We start from the raw sequence: 12,418 nt of genomic DNA on the forward strand, positions 1-12,418 counted from the left end.
ACAATATTTTTAAATATAGAAACTTGATTCTTCAATTTGCATTGTAAACTGAATTTGAAACATTTAGCTTCTCTATTAACTGAGTAAACTAAGAAATGCAGAATCTTGAGAGAGCAGAATTTAATCCTTTTTTTTTTATTTTTAGGGCACAATTAGAAAATGAAAAGAAAAAAAGGGAGATAGCAGAAAAGGAAAAGGAAAGAATAGAGCGTGAAAAGGAAGAATTAATGGAACGCTTAAGACAAATTGAAGAACAAACAATGAAAGCTCAGAAAGGTGAGTTCTTACTATTCCTGATGTTGTTGTATCTGCTGTGCTTTGTTCACTTGGGTAGTTCACTTCCACAATTTTTTTTTCCTTTTTTGGGGTGAGGGGAGGTAGCGGGGAGGTTTCTTAAGTCATAAATGCAGCAATCATTTTTTTTGTTATTTTTAATTTAAAACGTTATTCTTTTTAGTGTTTAAAAAAGAGTTAAAAGATCGTATATGTATTCTAACAAATTCTGTTATGTCAAGAGTTTTAATTTTCCTTAATAAAATAGAAATTAATGAGTATGCAGTTTAACTCATTATTATGAAATCCTTGAAGTGCTGAAAACCTGGGGCTTGAGAGAAAGATTCAAAGTACTTTTAGGATTTTTTTGACTTTAGCTTTTCTGTTGCAAGTTCCTTGTCCAGTCACTTTCCCTTTATTTTACTTGTCAAATGTGGCCACGGGCTCCAGTCTATTCCCTTAACACAGTTCTCTTTCTGTGTTGGACCACCTTATCAAGCCTGCACTGCTGTATGCAGTCCATGTTCTTTTTTCTCTTGAGTATTGGTTCACATTCTTGAAAGTTCGGTTCTTCTATTTTATTCATAATTCTTGGCTTCAGGCATAACAAAGAGAATCGTTGACTATATTTTTGCTAATAAATTTCATATGCCTGGGACAGATTTCTAGCTCTACTTTCAGTTCTTACCATGAACAACAGGTTGAAACGCATCTAGACAACTAACTCCCAAGCCTTGGAGTTGTGTAAGGGAGAGCTGTTTGGCCCAGGCCATAGCAGTGCTGTTGTGCTTCTAGAGGTTTAATGGTGTGGACAGGGAAGCTCCAGTGCTTGGGAGCGTCTCCTGGTGCTGCTTCACGTGGTACCATAGAAGTAGCCATTAAGACCAGCGTGAGCGGTTCCCTCAACCATCACATACCTGCATCTCCTTGCCCCAAGGCAGCTGTGCATGTTGGGTGTTGAGGAGGCTCTGCTTCCCCTCACCGGGGTTAGGGCAGGCAAAACACAGGCACGTTTTCTGCAAGCAGCAGTGAATTGCTAGCAGATCTCGCATGAGTCTTTGAAAGATGCGTATACGGTTGTAATTTGACTGAACTTGGGCGATGTTTTCTCAGACAGTGGAAGACACGCTTCCTTGACACAAACTTCTCTGCAAATTCCAGCCCTTGCTTAAAATCTTGGGTATGCTAGAGCTTCTCTGAGAAAAGGTTAAAGCATTTTTCTTCTGTGGGTTGTTGTGTTTTGGGTTTTTTAAATAATCTGGTGAACAGGTTTTCTGTTTTGAAATAGCTTACTTATTTGGGCAGGAATTTAAATAAATGAACAAAAAGCAATCTAAGGCAGAAGACTCAGCAGGAAGAAAGTCAGCTCAAACCTTTTTGTGAAAGTATAAGCAACTGAATATGCAGAGTTTTCAGGGAACTTAAAAATACGCTGGGTCTCCAAAGCTACTCTGATTTAGTGATGGTGTTCCAACTGATGCATCCCTAAAGATTAGGGAGCAAGATGAGTGTTAACTATGTCATAGAAATTAAATTTGGGGATAAATTAACAAGAATTATATTTTAGGGTAGTGTTCTTAAGTTTTCTGTGGCGACACAGCTAGTAGCTGTGGCTTGTTCTTTTTTGACCTTGTTCTGAGTGCATCTGTGTTTCATAGTGAAGTATCTTTTCGTACAGCATGAATTACTTTATGATAGAAAACTTATTTATTACTATTTCTTGTAAGGTTACATACTGCATGTACTCTTAAGAAATCTTTTCTAAAGGAAAGAAAATAAATATAAAACCATCAAAGAAATTAGCAAAATGGACAGAAAACAAATGCTCAACTCCCAACAATTTTGTTTATCTTCCAGTAACTCTTATAGTCTAATTTTTAACACAGTGTATGAAATAACATCTTCTTGTGGTGTAGCTTTCTATTTTTCACATACAAAAAGGTGTTTATATATATATGGTGTCTGTGCTCTGTAGTTGATGTAACAGTTAAGTGTTCTTCATCTTTGTGGGAAAGGCTTTTTGGTTTTTTTCCTGTTTGAATAGCATTTTTAAATATTTATGCATTTTACTTATAAAATTAAGTACTGCATATGTAAAGTAAGCCCACGTACCTGTAAGGATGTGCCCCTGCTTTTGGTCTTCAAATTTGGATTGCCAAAAATAATGCTAGTAAACAAGAGAATCAGTTTTTCAGTCTGACACTTAAATCAACTTAGGACTGTATAAAAACAATGAATGAGCCGTTCACTGTAACGTTAAGACAGAGAACAATGGCAAAATCTGATCCAAAGGGCACTCTGTTTCTCACTTAGGGTTTTACTCTGCTTCCCCAGGTGTGTCTTTGTATGTTTTGCTAACTGGCCCTTATTTTGTGAACAGAAATAAGTTCCCTTGTTCTGTGCGATTACAAGAGACATTGCTAGTAGTTTAATAGCACATCTTACCCGTTTGAGTAAGATGTCCAACAAATTTTATGGATATTTTAAAGTGGTTCACTTTGTTTTCCTCCTTCACATAAAATGAAAAATGAAAAAATATTTTTGTTAATGCTGAGTTGGGCACTGAGTTCTATCTCTATAAGATTGTATTTAGTAAAGATGATACAGGGATTTAAACCGTAATAACGGAATATTTTTTTTAAAAAAAGATCGACTATCAAATTTTCAAAATACTGTATGGTAAATAATGTGACTATCGCAAGTGTGACAAATCTAGAAACTATGCCTAATTTCTTTCAAGAGTCAGAGTTGCATAAGATTTGGAGTCACGCTTTGCTGTTCTACTAAAAGCTAATGTGACTTCAGGGTAGTATTTGCAAAAATATCTAAGTTGACATTTCAGTGCGACTTCATTTAATTTTATAAGTTAATTAGTATATTATGATGAATATTCATAATGTGAGACCTAATTAAAACTACAAGATCAACTATGTGTCAGCATACCTGGGAGATGCTTGCTCAGTGCTAAAACTGATAGGGAAGGGCGGTTGGATAATTGCAATATCCAACTGCAATTGCAATTGCAGTTGTATGTTTTTGTCTAGGCACAGCTGGCAGAAAACCTAAACAAGAACATTAGAACCAGGAGGGAGCTGCAGAAAGATGTTGTCATAGTTGCTTCCTTTTGCACATCAGAGGAGCATTTTGCGTATGCAAATCTTACCTACAAATTATGGAACTAGTGGATTATTGTTTTTCTGCTTCACCCATATCTGACTTCTGTTCTCTGGATTACAATATTTTGCTAACCAGGCAGCTAGACAACTCTTATCCCTCCCTTGATTTCAAGTTGTCCTATTCGTGCCCTTTAAAAGTTAACTCTGCTCTCTGCAGAAAGTTTCTGAACTTTTCCGTGGATCTTAGGTCATTTTGCTAGAAGCACATGTCTGGAGAATCAGTTGCAATTAAAGAATCTTTATCAGGCACTTTAATACAGTATAGGAGTTTTTGGCTTCTTTACCATAAGAGAGTATGACCGACTTCTAAAGAGATTTGATATACATCAAGAGAGGGTGTATATATATGCATGTGTATATATTTATATTCATGTACTTAACTTTTATGGGCGAGGTGATCGTTTTCTGAACTACTGGGCCATCATTCAACTGCCAGGTGAGATGAAGAGTATCCAAAGTATGCCTCTAGAAGGAGGAGGAAAGAAAACCCAAAGGGTTGTAGCTTTAGGCCGCATGCTCAAGAGCTTTTCTTGGCTTAAGTCGGGCTAACTTGAGCCAGTCTTGTGAATCTTGATCGCGTTATTTTGAGCGTGTGGTAGTAGTCATTTCTGTGTTACGTATGAGTAGGAGTTAGGGAGTAATACCTTGTCGGCAAATTTTTCTTTGGGCAGAGCTAGAAGAACAGACTAGAAGAGCTCTAGAACTGGATCAAGAACGAAAACGTGCAAAGGAGGAAGCAGAGCGCCTGGAAAAGGAGCGTCGAGCAGCTGAGGAAGCTAAAGCTGCTCTAGCCAAGCAGGCAGCTGATCAAATGAAGAACCAGGAGCAACTAGTAAGAAGTTTTAATCCTATTTTGAAAAAAAATTGAAAAATGTAGGTGAAAATATAGCTTTTGGGTTTGGATACATCTATTTTGTCAAATGAACAAGTGTGTTGAAACCCAAGCACAAGTATGTGAACTACCATGTTTTAGATTGTTGTGGCGCTTTATTAGAAAACTGCATTACATTTGCCACTACATGCAAGAAAAAAAAAAAAAAACTCTGGAGAGCTGTGGGAAACTAATGATGAAGGAGACATTTCAGGCTGAGCACACCTGTTAAGTTTTTACTAATAGTGTCAGGTTTGTCCAGTTGAGAACAAGAATGACCTATGAGCCTATTCTCTGAAGCAGTTGCATTCTGAAGCTTGAAGGTGTATCGCGGGGAAGCGGGAGGAGAGTTGGTGACTATTACTATGATTTCCCCATCCCCCCCGTCTCCATTTCCTATATATACAGTATTTTCTTACATTCTGTGCTAAACCAATTCTATTTCAAGACTTACATGTACTAACTGAGAAAGGCACCATAACTGTCTAGGAGAGAATTTCTTGACTGCAGAACAGCTTTTGGTCTTCTGCAGCCTCAGCATGATAGACAAAGCTGAAGGCAAGATTTAGTCTTTACAGCACTGAGATTATGGTCCAGACTCATCAGCATATTGGCGGAGTTATTAAAGCGGTATTAGGTTGAAACAGACCCAAATGCTAATTTGTACCTGCAGCTCCTTTTTTTTCTCAGCAAGCTTTGGAAGCGCAGAAGACAGATTTTCCTCTTGACTTACTCCCATCAGGCAGAGTACTAATTCTGTCCCTCTATCTGTCGTATTTTAAATTTCTATTTTTAATAAGTGGAAATGATAGATGATAACTCGCTCTTTCTAAGTCAGATCATAGCAGAAGGCTCTGCTCTCTTCCATTGCAGAGCCAAAATAGCATCAAATTAAAATTTCTACTTCATTTTCTGTTTCAGGCAGCAGAACTTGCTGAATTCACTGCCAAGATTGCACTTCTAGAGGAGGCCAAGAAAAAGAAAGAAGAGGAAGCCTCAGAATGGCAGCACAAAGTAATGTTATATGAAGTCAAAACTTTGAAGAAGCTAAGGGAGATGAGTGCAGAAATCCCAGTGGAATTCCATGGGTTTGAATCTTACTCCCTTATGCTTCCCTTATGCCTTTCTTAAAGGTTTTAGTCCCCCAGTTTTCTAATGCCAAACTATGTTTCTTCTTAATTTGTTTCTAAATTGTAAGTTGACATGGAGGAAAAAATTCTCATCACAAAGATGTGGTCAAAGATCTAAAATGGCTTCTGTACCTACAGTGATGAAATAGATTGGAGCTTCATGCTGGAAAATAAACACCTCAGGAGGGATATGACAAAGATGCATAAAATCGTGAGTGGTGGTGAAGAGAGAAACAGGAACTAAGGCACATCAAATGCAACTAGACATGGTCGCTTAAAGCAAAATGACATTTCTTCACAGAAATTGTAGTTAACTAGGGGATATGAATACTAATTATTTACATAGGTTCAAAAAATGATTGAACAAATCATATAAAAAGTCCTGGTTGGATATTAAGTTCAAAGAGATCACCTTTGGTTTGGGAAGTCTGAGCCTCAAATCTCTAGAGGATAGAAAAGCTGAAGAACAATCACTATATGATTGCTGTGTTCTTTTGTTATTCTTGGCTACTGCTGGAAATAGCCGGACTAGATGGACAGCTGGTACAGCTGTTCTTACATTCATAGATCTTTTATCCTGTATTTCTGTTTGACAGTTCTCAGCTTCTAAGCTAATCCTGGTTCACTTAGAGAGGATAGTTTCCTTGTGTCTAAAACATCTCAAATATTTGTTCCAAATTCTTTCATTATTTGTGCATCAGTTTTAAAATGCTGAGTGTTGTGTATTATATTTAGGCTTTTGCAGCCCAGGAGGACTTGGAAAAGACCAAAGAAGAACTGAAAACTGTAATGTCTGCTCCTCCTCCACCTCCTCCCCCACCAGTTATTCCTCCAACAGAGAATGAACATGATGAACATGATGAGAACAGTGCTGAAGCCAGTGCAGAACTGTCTTCTGATGGTGTTATGAATCACAGGAGTGAGGAAGAACGGGTAACAGAAACACAGAAAAATGAACGTGTTAAGAAACAGCTGCAGGTAATGAAGGCTTTTAGTTTTATCAACATAATTAAGACTTTAGATTTTCATTCTTTTTTTGTCAGTGAAATTATAGTATGCCAAGGAAATAGCCTTCTTATCGCTTACTAGGTGTATTACTGATTTACCAACCGATATCATTCATGGTGTCCTAGAAACAAAATAAATAAAAATGTTGGATGTTAGGTTATGCTTTATAGAGTGAAAGGTATTAGTATGTCAGCATATTGGCCAGTAAACGTTACTGGTAATTATGCAGTGTCCAGGACATTGAATGTTAAAACATAATGCTTTCCTTTTTGAATGCTGAAATGTATTGTACGGTATAAACAGATGATTGTTTAATAGTATTTGGGTTTATTTGTAGTTCTTTGCCAGCTTTGTGAATGCAAAAATGGAAAGATACCATTTAGGATTAATCTTATTTCCTTGAAACAGATTATTTCCATCGAGAGCCTTACCACGCAAAGTGTGATTATCTAATGTTAGTGGTAGCCTTTTACTGTGTTATGCAATCTGTATTTGGGAAGGAAATGAAATAAATGGAATGTCACTTACGTTTTTGGCAGCAATATGTTAGTAGCGTGTATGTGTAGTGTATCTCTCTCTTCTGCTTTGCCAATCACTGAACAAAAGCAGGGAGATAAGTGCAGTGTCTTTTTAGTCGAGCAGAAATTGAAATATGAGCATTCTCCTGCTTTATCATGCTGGATCTCTCTCTTCTTGTATATTAGGGTATATGGGGCCTTTCTTAGTTTGATGTCAGCACTTCTAGAAGGAAAGAATTCTACGGTCTCCTCCTTCCCCTTTGCGAGCTTTGTGATGGCGCTCACAGCTTTAGCACAGCCGAGTCTTTTGAGTTACTGAACAGCACAAAAAGCATTTCATAGGGTGGCATTCAAGAAATCCCCACCCAAATTGCAGAATAGATGTTATCAGAAATTCCAGAATCGCAGAAAGAGTAGTCAAAACACTTAAATACAAATATTTTATTCAACAGGCTTTAAGTTCTGAGTTGGCTCAAGCCAGAGATGAAACCAAGAAAACACAAAATGATGTCCTTCATGCTGAGAATGTTAAAGCAGGCCGTGATAAGTACAAGACTCTTCGACAAATCCGACAAGGCAATACAAAACAACGTATTGATGAGTTTGAAGCAATGTGAGAGCTGTTATTTTGCATATATGTTCCTCGTAAAGCTGAACCACCAGCAGAGAAAAAAGCAGGCCTTTGCAGATTTGATGGATTGCACCCCACTTTGCCAAAGCACTTAATACCAGTTTGACTGCGGTGGTTAAAAGAAAAATTTGGGGAAGCCATTCAACAATAAGGCAGTCTGTTATCCCTGGCTTTTCTGGGGGAGGGTGTGAAGAATGATGGCAATTTTTTTTTTCCGTATTATGTTTTCATTTTCATTGTTTCATTTTTTTCTTTAAAAACTGATGTGAAGTATATAATGACTGACAAGTGTACGTATTACTTAAACATTTAGAAATAGAAAGAATAATGGAGCTGAACCTAAAATGAGTAGGTACTATTGTGGTATGATGAAGGTTGAATTTACATTTTTCAATGTAGCCACACCATTAGGAGGTTGATATTAGTGACTTTTAGGGTAGTGGTTTTTTTTTTTTTTTTTTCTTCTCCCAAGTGAAATTCTTTGGTGTTTCATGTCCTGTCATCATTGATGGTTTTCTTTGCCTGCCTGTTCACAAAGGTCTGGATGGCAGGTGGTAGTTCCAGGAGTTGTTGTTTAAATGGAACACTACCTGTGGGCAGCACGTCTGCTGATAGGCTTGAATAAATATTGCTTTTCATAGATGATTATTTTAGATGCACAAAATGTTCTAATGCAGCAAAGAAAAAAAAATACAAAGCTCTATATGCTCTTTGCTTGTAATTATTTTATTTGCAGTAGGGAAACCTGGACCTTTCTGGCAAGGGAGCATATGAAAACATCAGTCCCAGGGAGGGGACAGTATCCTACCTCACTTCTATATACATGATGACTGGTCCTTCAAACACCATGAAAAAAAACTATATAGATTGGATATCACTGTACAGTGATATCATAAAAAGCCAGGAGTCCTTACTCCTAATGTTTTGTTTTACTTCAAGATGGGTTTATGGTGATAAATACTGTTTAACTGCCTTTTTGTTGAGTTTAAATTGTAAAAGCATCTTGTGTTTATTAAAGCTGTAACCTGTCACTGGTATACTATCTTCTGGGAGGGGTGTGGAATGTGTGTATTAGCTTGTTTTGGGGTTTCCAAGTACCAAATGAAAGTTTCCGTAATTAGAGGAAAAAGCATTTGTAGCTTCAATTCACAGTGAAGCTAGTATTGTAACTGTCACGTCTGATGTCAGATCATTGTTATTAAGTACTTCCCAACTTGAAAAGGAGACCTACCTTTTTTTTTTTTTTTTGAGGAATCGGCTTAGAAATTGAGTTCTTTAAAAAAAAAAAACAAAAAAAACCAAAAAAAACCAAAAAACTTAGCAGTTACTGTGAACTGCAATTATTCCTTCTCTTATAGTACCCTGGTAAATATCTACAAGGGAAGAGCCCTGCTTTCTCTGAGGATGGTTCAGCTCTCTTCTGTTTGATATTATGCACTCATAAAATTACACTTATCTATTAAAATTTGCCATTTTATTAAGCATTTTTTCATGCACAACAGGTTTAAATTTCTTATGAACAGTCCAACTAAGTTTTTTATTTTGCAGAGTTAAAAGTTGGCTATGTGGGGTGACATCATGAAAATAATATACATTAATATATTTTTGGTTTGTGGGGCTAAGCATATTTGGTTAACCTTGAAGACTGATGTGCAAATGGTGTGCACACGCTTCAGAGTGCGGCTTGGTGGAAGTTGGTGTTTCTACTTGCAGTGCATTGTGAGAACAGTTGTGTTCCTCACAGGCTTGGTACACCAAAGCATGAGCAAATTTCTGAAGTATTTGAACAGCTTGCCATAGCAGGTGAAATACTGTGCTTCCAATGAGTTTTTATGTTTTTTCCCTGGAAAGTGTGCACTAACATTTGATGCATCAGTTTCAGTGTTGGGGAAAAATACCGGTAAAGTTTGCTGTTCATAAATCTACAGTATATAGAGTAGGGCTAAATGGATTAGATCCATTTATAAAGCTGTGTGATTTTTTTTTTTTTTCTAAACAACCAGGAACAACCATTTGTAATATGGATTTTCACAATGAACAAAGTGGTAATAGCTGCTGTCACCAGCAGTTGGGAACAATTACTGGTGCAGAAATACTAAGAATACATTTAATGATTTCTTGGTGAAGTAATTTTCCACATGCTTTTTCCTTTAGCATCATGTTTTGTGTTGTACAATTAAGCTACAATTACATCTACTATTTTGGATAACATTCATTGGTTAACAATAAAGAGATACAGTTAATTTCTCTGAGGTCCATTGTTGTTATTTAATGCACTTTTTTGACAGATTTGCTAAATGCATTGTAATAGCCTTTTTCCAGAGCTGTGAACAAATCTTGATCATCAGTCTTTGTTTCACACTGTGGTCAAAATGAAATAACTTTTTTTTTTTTTTTTTTAAATTATATCCCTAGAGAACAGTACTCTGCTTAAGAAATTACCACATACAGTTGGGAGGAAGCACTGGTGATTGCTGATTCAAAACAGGATATGAATCATCAGAGCAAATTGGCTCTCTTGAGAACAGAGGGTAATTTGGCCACATAAGAGCTGTACGGGTAATGAAAGAACTTTCAATCACTGCCTACACATTGTGTAGCCTTAGGATAAGTGAAGTTTAGTTCAATAGGTCATCATTGGTTTGTCTTAAACATTAAGAAACCTTGGCATTTGGTTAACTTTTTGATACCACACATTATAGTGGACAATGCTCTTAACTGTGGCCATATATTTTATATAATAGCAAGCTTTTTTTTCCCCACCCTTCTGGTACGCTCGAAGGCAGGAACAGTGCCATATAAATAGGTATACAACTGAATCTGCTAAGCAACTTTCACATAAATTAGGTCTCTTCTCCGTTGACTATTCTATCTCGTATTTGTTTGGTCTTGCACTCAGATGCAAGCGCGTAACCCTTTTTGTTACTCCATATGGCAGAATTGCTTAAGATGAATTAAAACACGTGTACTTGATATCTTTAGCGTGCATGTTTTTAGTTTTATTCTTTCCTCTTCTTGGAGCCCCTCCTGCTGAAGTGCTAGGTTCCCGTTTCTCATTTGTTAGAGAGGTTCTGCATATGAATGTGACTTAAGAATATTGTGCTTGAAAGGGGAGGTAGGTGCTTTGAAGGGTGGTGCCTTTTTTGTTGTTGTCTTTTTTAATATGCTGCTGAAGTGGAGAGAAAAGGATACAAAACAGCATCCTACTTTGTAGGGCAGACTGATACAATCACTTCGAATGCCTTTTGTGTTAAGAAAGAGATACAGTTTTTTTGAAAGCGGTCTTCTCTGCGCATCAAAACCTGTATTTTCTGTTGACTGTATCTTATTTAAGTACATGTTTCTTACATGCTCTTGCTTACTTTGTCCAGAATGGAACAAAACTCATGTCAGACTGTGGCCTAAATATCTACCTATTTAAAACCAATTTGGAAAGCATTATTGTGCTTTTCCCTTTTTCTTAGAATATATTCTCTAGGGCTGTTCAAGTTACTTGCTTAAGCATTTCTCAGGAAAAATTAGATGACTTTGAATGAAATATTTTAAACTTTTGTGGAAAAAGTACCTCAAGTATATTTTCTTTTTAACGGACACAGCAAGTATATTTTCTTTTTAACGGAGACAGTATAGAGATTAAAATAATAAATTAAAACTTTTGAAAGAGAACTTTCATGCAGGCATTTTCTTTGTTCACATATGGACAATCTAAAAAGGCTTGCTCTCGCCTAGACACCAGAGTAGTTTCAAGAGTAGAGGATTTTACCAAAGATGATATAACTCAGTGAAATGAGGTAGTTGATGCTAGTCTTCATAAAGAGTACATTCTGCAGAAAAATATCAACATAAGAAAATTGAAATCTTTCTTACAAAAGGACCTTATGCAAAGCTTATTTGTTATTAGAGATTGCCCCATATGCATAGCTTGATTGTCTGACTGGATAATAAGATTTTCCTGGAAAATGTAATAATTGTCAATGGATCAACATACAGACTATGATAATTTCTGACCCTTCAGATCATATTCTGTTTCTGCTGCTTAAGATGGAGAGTATCTGCCTCCCAGATGACATGCCCGTGCTGGCTGGTCAGCTACACGGATGGCAGAGATGGCTTTAGTTGGCGGCCACTGTCACCTGCCAGGTGCTCTGTGCCCCTGCCATGCAAAGTCAGTAGCTGATTCGTTAGAGGGAGTTGGACTTTTATTTCATAGAGCAGAGCCCAGAAATACTTCTCCTGATCTGTAGGTGTGGACTGGCTGTCTGATTTTTGTTTTGTTTGATGGAGTCCATCACTTGTGTTCGTTCCGGTTTTTACAGATTCTGAGTTGATAAATTACTCCTTTGGAGTGAAGTTAGATAAAACTGTCTTTGACTTGTTTTGCTTTTTCTCCCTTCCCTGAGTAGAGATTGCTGAAGTATCAAATGTCGATGTTTCATTTAATGTGGATGAAGATGACTCACACCACACGCCCCAAAACCCCAATCCCCAAATCATTACATTTAATATAACAGCCTGTATTTGTGGCAGTGCCAGCAATATTCTAGATATTCAGGAAGGGATAGATTTATGCCCACATAGCTCACAGTATAAGGAAAGATAAAGTTAGCAAAGGGAAATGCAACCTTTCCAGTTGTTGAGATTCCTTTAGATGTTTGTGTTAGCTTTTGTAAATAATATGTCGGAGTGTTTCTGTTCACAGCAGTAGGCTGTAGGCCACAGAAGAAACCAGGGGAAATGCAAATTTGCATCAAAAGAGGAGGCCTGGTTGATGCGAATATTCCTAAAGCATGTGTGCAAAAGAGTATTTCTTC

General features: G+C 37.0%; 1 protein-coding gene across 3 annotated transcripts in view; it reads left to right on the forward strand.

Annotated features, from left to right (window-relative positions):
- RDX (radixin) overlaps nt 1-9,854 on the forward strand; it is a 41,359-nt gene extending 31,505 nt beyond the window's left edge. For all 3 annotated transcript variants that reach the window (XM_068930301.1, XM_009683791.2, XM_068930302.1), the window contains exons 10-14: nt 146-276; nt 4,121-4,281; nt 5,242-5,334; nt 6,186-6,428; nt 7,429-9,854. In XM_068930301.1, coding sequence (XP_068786402.1) covers nt 146-276; nt 4,121-4,281; nt 5,242-5,334; nt 6,186-6,428; nt 7,429-7,593 — 793 coding nt within the window. In that variant the 3' untranslated portion in view covers nt 7,594-9,854. The remainder of the gene's footprint in view (nt 1-145; nt 277-4,120; nt 4,282-5,241; nt 5,335-6,185; nt 6,429-7,428) is intronic.
- The last annotated feature ends 2,564 nt before the right edge of the window (nt 9,855-12,418 follow it).

The sequence above is a fragment of the Struthio camelus genome, chromosome 1, assembly GCF_040807025.1.
Source record: "Struthio camelus isolate bStrCam1 chromosome 1, bStrCam1.hap1, whole genome shotgun sequence".
NCBI classification, from domain to species: Eukaryota; Metazoa; Chordata; class Aves; order Struthioniformes; family Struthionidae; genus Struthio; species Struthio camelus.